The 8,095-nt window shown below is 39.0% G+C and overlaps 1 protein-coding gene across 2 annotated transcripts; it reads left to right on the plus strand.

The window, feature by feature from the left end:
* The first annotated feature begins 1,506 nt into the window (after positions 1 to 1,506).
* Positions 1,507 to 7,298, plus strand: areg (amphiregulin). Of its 2 annotated transcripts, none has more exons than XM_076891025.1 (6): positions 1,507 to 2,327; positions 3,007 to 3,177; positions 3,384 to 3,612; positions 3,940 to 4,110; positions 5,529 to 5,636; positions 6,955 to 7,298. In XM_076891025.1, the coding sequence occupies exons 1-5, from the start codon at positions 2,291 to 2,293 to the stop codon at positions 5,614 to 5,616; spliced, it is 696 nt and encodes a 231-aa protein (XP_076747140.1). In that variant the 5' UTR covers positions 1,507 to 2,290; the 3' UTR covers positions 5,617 to 5,636; positions 6,955 to 7,298. The 2 variants fall into 2 exon arrangements, with proteins under 2 accessions (XP_076747140.1, XP_004547013.1); XM_004546956.5 differs by having other exon boundaries at positions 1,513 to 2,327; positions 5,523 to 5,636.
* The last annotated feature ends 797 nt before the right edge of the window (positions 7,299 to 8,095 follow it).

Here is an 8,095-nt window from a genome sequence, read left to right on the forward strand (position 1 = left end):
AGACAGAATGTGAAAAAAAATCCATGAATCCACATGGTAGGATTTGTAAAGAATTTATTCGTAAATCAGGGTGGAAAATAAGTATTTGGTCAATAACAAAAATACAACTCAATACTTTGTAACATAACCTTTGTTGGCAATAACAGAGGTCAAACGTTTACTATAGGTCTTTACCAGGTTTGCACACACAGTAGCTGGTATTTTGGCCCATTCCTCCATGCAGATCTTCTCGAGAGCAGTGATGCTTTGGGGCTGTCGCCGAGCAACACGGACTTTCAACTCCCGCCACAGATTTTCTATGGGGTTGAGGTCTGGAGACTGGCTAGGCCACTCCAGGACTTTCAAATGCTTCTTACGGAGCCACTCCTTTGTTGCCCCGGCGGTGTGTTTTGGATCATTGTCATGTTGGAAGACCCAGCCTCGTTTCATCTTCAAAGTTCTCACTGATGGAAGGAGGTTTTGGCTCAAAATCTCACGGTACATGGCCCCATTCATTCTGTCCTTAACACGGATCAGTCGTCCTGTCCCCTTGGCAGAAAAACAGCCCCATAGCATGATGTTTCCACCCCCATGCTTCACAGTAGGTATGGTGTTCTTGGGATGCAACTCAGTATTCTTCTTCCTCCAAACACGACGAGTTGAGTTTATACCAAAAAGTTCTACTTTGGTTTCATCTGACCACATGACATTCTCCCAATCCTCTGCTGTATCATCCATGTGCTCTCTGGCAAACTTCAGACGGGCCTGGACATGCACTGGCTTCAGCAGCGGAACACGTCTGGCACTGCGGGATTTGATTCCCTGCCGTTGTAGTGTGTTACTGATGGTGACCTTTGTTACTTTGGTCCCAGCTCTCTGCAGGTCATTCACCAGGTCCCCCCGTGTGGTTCTGGGATCTTTGCTCACCGTTCTCATGATCATTGTGACCCCACGGGATGAGATCTTGCGTGGAGCCCCAGATCGAGGGAGATTATCAGTGGTCTTGTATGTCTTCCATTTTCTGATGATTGCTCCCACAGTTGATTTTTTTCACACCAAGCTGCTTGCCTATTGTAGATTCACTCTTCCCAGTCTGGTGCAGGTCTACAATACTTTTCCTGGTGTCCTTCGAAAGCTCTTTGGTCTTGGCCATGGCGGAGTTTGGAGTCTGACTGTTTGAGGCTGTGGACAGGTGTCTTTTATACAGATGATGAGTTCAAACAGGTGCCATTCATACAGGTAACGAGTGGGGGACAGAAAAGCTTCTTACAGAAGACGTTACAGGTCTGTGAGAGCCAGAGATTTTCCTTGTTTGAGGTGACCAAATACTTATTTTCCACCCTAATTTACGAATAAATTCTTTACAAATCCTACCATGTGGATTCATGGATTTTTTTTTCACATTCTGTCTCTCACAGTTGAAGTGTACCTCTGGTGCAAATTACTGACCTCTGTCATCATTTTAAGTAGGGGAACTTGCACAATCGGTGGCTGACTAAATACTTTTTTGCCCCACTGTATGTTTATGAAACCACTTACCGAAACAAACACTCATAGATACTCTTTTTATGACCCCTTATTGCTCTCACTGTAATGTAGCATTTTTTTATGTTATTTTTTATCTTTGTACCTTGACTAAAGTGTAGCTATGACTCGATTACAGAAAAAGGTGTGTATAGTTGCTGTCAATTAAGAACCCAGTAACTTTACTTTTGTGGTTTGCTTATGATTTTGTCTATCTAAGATTAGTCAACACTTTGGCCATTCAATAAATGACACATGATGGCCTAGAAAGTTGTTTTCAAGTTAATGTTGAAAAGCTTTATAATATCCTGGTATGTGTCTCTATCACTACAGAAGGTATAACTAAGGCCATATAAAGGCAGCCCTGCGGAAGTAATAAAAGTTACCAAACAGGTGATAAGCCAAGAGCTTGGTGACCCAGTGTCGCCCACAATTATTATTCCCACCAGAACGTGAGGTGCAAAATGTATTGCCTGGGGCAGATGAATTAGTAGACACACATGAATAAGCCACACACACACAAGCACAATGCGTTTTTTACTCTCTCTCCTGTGCTCTCTCTTTGCTCTCTCTTTGCCTCATGCACACACACTCACAAGTGCACACACACACCCATCTGTTTCCTTCAAGTTGAGAAGCAGGCGTTGGTCTATAAAAGCTGCACCCAGTGGAGGTGAAGAAAGCAAAGCACACTCTTGATCAGCGGGGGACAAAGACACACTTCGACACCTACTTACACACACGTTAGTACAGGACTATCATACACAAAACACTTGCTTCCTGGGATATGAACCCTCTCATCCTCACCTGTTTCCTGTGCTTCGGTAAGTCTGAACTTGTACTTAAAAGTGTCTGTGTGTTTGTGTGTGCGGAGATAGTTTAAATGACTGAAATGAAAAGAGAAATGCAAGTGGCATGACAGAAAGGCATGGGTCAGGGGAGAAAACTTGTATCCACAGGCGAGGACTTGTCAGAGAGGAGAGAGGTATTTGAGTTTTTTTTTGTTTTTTTTTGTCAGAGACGCTTCTAGAGACCAAACTATTACCAGACATTGTGCAGGAGACACACCAGACACACAGAAAGGTCATCATATTTTGAATACTTCATTATCCTTTCACTGAATCCTATTCATCACTGGTGCAATACAGTCCTCAATGTGGACTGGTTGTACTGGTTTAAGATTGTTCCCAGCAGAGGAAGGTGAAATAATGAGTCAGAGGTAAAGCTATATGAGCACAATTTCTAAAGAAAGTAACTCACACAAAGTTCATGGTAAGAAAAAAAAAGGAAAGAATGAAAAAAAATGACTGCCAAGACTGATTTCTAAAATAGTTTATCAGCAGATCGGCAACTATTCACGTCTTTTTTCTATTTATAGCTCTGAAAGAGTGTTTTTCACAATCCAAGATGTTGATCTGGATCAAAAGAAGTAAACTTTGATTTAATTGTGTATTTCTATGTAGATTTAATGTCTTATTCATTTTTGTTGGCTTTTTTTTGTAGTCTGCAGTGCTCTAAGTGCTCAGGGATCTACAACCACACAGTCAGGTGACCAAGTTGGAGTGACTGTCGACCTGGCCTCAGGGGAAGGCCTCCAGAATTTGCACAGCGATGATGATGAGTTGGAAGAGGACGGGATTTCAGGAGGAGATGATGAAAATGTCAGCTTCCTTGGTACAAGGGAATCTTTTATCTGAGTATATAACTGTGTGATTTGTATATGTTTCTTTTAAGAAAGATGAGTATATAAAATTGTATGAAAGTGAAGTTCTCTTGACTTTAACAGCTTCAATTGATTAAAAAAAATGTTTTCAGCCTTTAAGTCTAGGGAGTTAAAATGGCACCCTAAACAACTGCGGATGCTTCCTTTCCTCCTACAGACTTGCATCCCAACAGAGATGAGAAGAAGAAAAGGAAGGTCAAAGGCAAGAGGAGGAACAAACACAAGGGCAAAAGCACAACTCCTTTCAACCCCGAGCACATGGTCTTCACTAGTGGACATACATCCACTCTCAGGACCAATGAGGATCCCTGCAACACCTCCCACCTGGGCTACTGCATTCATGGATACTGCAAGCACATAGACGGCCTGCATGAACCAGTTTGTATGTAAGTACAGTCCTGGCCCCATTGTATTTTTGCATGAGAGAATATGAGCTCCATGGTTGATACAAGCATGTGGCCTTCACTGAATCAGAACTAAATCATGTTTGGGATCATTTGCAATCATCAAAATGAATGATGTAGACACAAAACCCCCAAAACAATTATACTGTTAAAACCACTGCCTCACCTGAATGTGACTAATAGGCAGGTTCAGACAGATTCAAGTTATTGGAACAACTTGAAAAAATCATTCAAACACTCATCAATATCTGATATAAAAGCCTCTTCATTGAGTCATCACACTGATTTCTTAACTCTTTTTTTCTGCAGATGTATGAAGGGTTATGATGGAGAGCGCTGTGGGATCCAGACTCTGGGGACAGTGAAAAATGAGCCCACCGAGACCAACAATGCTGAGCTGGTGCAGACGGTCTTAGTGGTCATCGCCGTGGTTCTTTCAGTCATCAGTTGTACCGCCATACTGCTTATGACCTGTGCTCAGTGAGTTTGAAACTGTCACACAGCCAAACACACAAAAAGAAACACAACAAGACACACTATTTGGTGGTAAGGCTGTAGCAACCAAAGCATTCGTTTCTGGCTGAAGGATTTTAAAGTAAATGGATAAAATTCCAAACATGAAAAAATTAGTGGTAACATAATACATATATCAGAATATGCCAGTTGTTACATATGTTATATATAACAACATTTTAAAAGAAAAGAAAAGCCTCTAATTTGGCCTTAATTAATGATGCCAAAATTTAAAATTTAGCCCTCATTTAACTTTTGTCTTTTCCTAGATATAGATAGGTCTGGGTTAACCGAGTATTGTATTGTATTAGTATGAGTAACCCATCTTCAATTCACTGATGAACTCTTAATAGTAAACTTAAACCTTTCTTTTGTTCCCAGTTGTAAAAGCAGTCAAAATACAACTTTACAACTTGAAAGAAAATCCTCATAGTGGGATTTTTTTTTACAGCAATAAACCCGCCATTGTTCACTGAGGAGAATGAGGCGCAGAAAAAACAAAATGTAATGTCCCCACAAACTCATCACTATCAGACCCCAATATACCTGCTATCAGTGTGACCAGCTTCACCAAAGCTGGAACAACATTAAGACAAAGCCTGATTGTGGTGATTTTGTGAAAAAGTAATCTTCTTCTTTTTTACATTTAAAGTATTATAGAGAATATTATCCAATAAACCATCCACACCCCATGAATCCCAACAGAACAAAGGTTACGCTTCCAAGATCCAGGCCAGAAACACTTCCTGGCATATGACCACACTGACACATCAAAAAGTACATTAACACACCCGAACACACCCAGACTTTAGAGTTATTGCTCACCACTTTGCCAAGATCAACTCAAATGACTTCTACAGCTCTAATGGTCATTCCTGTTCCTACAGCACCATCAACGGTGTCACCTCACTGTTGTTTTATCAGAAAGACTGTAAGGTCTTTTGTATTACTCGTACTTTTTTTGAATCTTGAATTCCTATGACAAGCAATTTATTACATAATCACAGTTTCTTATCAATATGTAATGAAATCAAAGGTATTATTTGAATTGTGGACAGAGTCAATAGTCCATGATGGTGCAAATAAAACAAGCAGACATGCAATTAAAGCTTTACAGCCACGGTTAGTTATAACTACTCAGTTGGAGAAAACGAGAGAAAGTAGGACTTATTTCTGTGAGTCTGAAACTTAAATAGTCATATGCTTTTTATGTGCACAGCCAATAGAAATGACAGTGAAAATGTCACCATAAAATGTATTTATCTCTATCAGACCATTACCATGTAGCTGGCACTGCAGTCCTGGTTTTCAAAATAGCTGATTCTTTCACTTATCTGAGCTGTTTGGGCTTTTGATACTAATGTTAATGTCTTGTGTAGTTACAGGTCACATAAAAACTTCCTGGCTTCCTACCTTGGAACCGTGTCAGAGCAGGAGAAGCTTCAGAAACACCCTGGTGACGTTGTCGTTTGAGGGCGTTAAGTTACAATGAGGTAGGTGCTCCTGAGGTTTTGACCTCCTTATGTGCAAACCAACACGTACTCACTGTACTTATTTTTTATACAACTCAGTGTTTATTGCACAATATAAAGCATCAAATTATCAGAAAAAGCAGTGCTACTTCCAAGTACTGCACTGTGTTCAGACCAGCAAGATCATGGAAACGTTTTATTTCAGACGGAGTTTGTAAACATATCGTTTAGTCATCACCTTACATGAGTGTTTTGAGTCACCCAACCCTGACCTCGAATAACCCATAAAAAATAAGAATAAAGATATAAAACAATACATACCATGAAAATGACAACTACGACCTTTACCAAGCTGGATAATGTGTCAGTGCTGTTGCAGTAATGCCATCAGTGCAGCAACATTGATATAATCTTCTCGTATTTCTGGCGCTGTATGGTTTCGTGATGTATTTTTCACCTATGGTCTTGCTTAACTCCTTAGAGGAGTGTGTCTAGCCACTGATCACATGAGTCTAAGCCAAACAGGAAGGAGTGGGCTCACTGAATGACAGGAGCGCACGTACGACTGTTGTTGTTGTTGAATACATGCATCATGCAGATCAAGAGAGATCCCTACTAGAGGTATTAGTCGGGATTAGTGAGGGGTGTCTCCACTTGTTCCATCAATGAAGTGAATAGCAGCGTAAAGAGAAACCACACGTTCATTTGTACACATTCATCTTTGTGTCCTGAACAATAAGAGTATTGACATAATGACTTTGCACGTGATGACCTATAAAGAGATAATTACTCATTAAATCTTACTGAGCAGCACATGCAAACATGCACAATGACTTTACATGTTTGGAAACAAAACACTTTAGTTTCAAGATTTACACAGTGTGGACATGCCGTATTCTCTTCATAAGCTTTTTATTGTGGCAATTTAGGAATTGCTGAAATACGGGATTTCTGTTACACTGCCACAATGAAGCATGAATGAATGATGACAAAAATGAGTGACTAGAATGAGGGAAAGTAATTAAAAGGGACAGTAATCTGTCCAGATTATTTAACCCTGTTTATTTGCGGTTAAAAAAATATTTTTATTACTCTTTATTTGTCTTTAAAACCCCAAATGACATAAAAATCTACAGAAATTAAAATAAAACATATCTGCACCATTATATTACTCAGTCATAGCAAAATCACCACAAAGTGCAATATCAGAATTGTAGAGTTTTGCTTTACATAGCTAAAAAAGGATTGTATGTAAGTTTCAAAATGAAACTATTGCATAGATTTCTACTAAAACATTAATTTATGTATTTTTTGACCTTGCATTTTTGTCTTTCCACAGCAATGCTAAACAGTTCAAAGAACTTGGCTCTGACCACCCGAGAGACGAGTGAATAGATGGCTTCAATAGATGCTGTGTAAAAACACTGTCCAGAATTTATTAGAATGTAATTTATTTAGTATGATTATTTATTGTTAACAACTATATATGTATCTGTATGTTGGACTACTATTATAATATCTTTTATCTGTGAATGCTGAGGATGCAGCCTTTTGATGTTCTCTAGTTTTGGTTTTATTTATTGTACTGCTTTTGTTATAGGTCAGAAAACACTCTTCATTTCACTCTGGAAAAGGGATGGAATATGATCACCAATAAAATGTCTCAGTGTTATGTGAAAATGATATTTGTTCGCTCATTTCTGCCTTAGATTTATATTTACATTCCTACCTCTGCAAGCATCCAGAGTCTCAGCAGCTTGTTTACATGAACAAGGGAGTCTTGTGGACAAAGTAGATAAGAATAAGCATGAAAGTACTTTTCCAAAAACTGACATCATCAAGGTAATCAGACACACATGAGGGCAATACAAAAGTAGGAGAGACTGGAGAGTTGCCTTTGGTATGTGTTTGTGCTACAAGCTCAGATTTACCATTTCAGTGGTAAATCTTGTAAGACCAACATATTTTTAATATATAAAACGAAACATATCAAATATAACCTTATTTCACTACACCTACAAGCATATGAAGCATTTCCTTTGCAAAATTTACAACTGTGAGAGAACTTTTGAATGAATGTTGAACGTGCTCGTGCACTGTCTAACTGATAAAAAGAAACAGGGGTGTGTCTAGTCTGAGCTATTTTTAGAGTGCTTGGGTAATTTAAAAGTCTCTCACAACACAAATGTAGGGAAAAAAAAACAAAAAAAAACATAATTATATGGTTCAGGACAAAGAAGACTAAAGCACATTGCGTAAAGAAAGACCAACTGTTTCACAGGCAGATTTGGCTGCAGTCACAATGCATTCATGTCAAAAGGACAAATGTTACACAAACTTATCTGGATAAGCAGAAAGTCGCTGGAGTTCATGCTTTATACTCAGCTTTAAAAAAAAAAGAGAGAGTGTTAGTAATGATGACATTTTCAATTCAATCTCATCACTATAGTGACACCAGGTTACAGTGGTTACATATCATT

The sequence above is a fragment of the Maylandia zebra genome, linkage group LG12, assembly GCF_041146795.1.
Source record: "Maylandia zebra isolate NMK-2024a linkage group LG12, Mzebra_GT3a, whole genome shotgun sequence".
Taxonomy (NCBI): domain Eukaryota; kingdom Metazoa; phylum Chordata; class Actinopteri; order Cichliformes; family Cichlidae; genus Maylandia; species Maylandia zebra.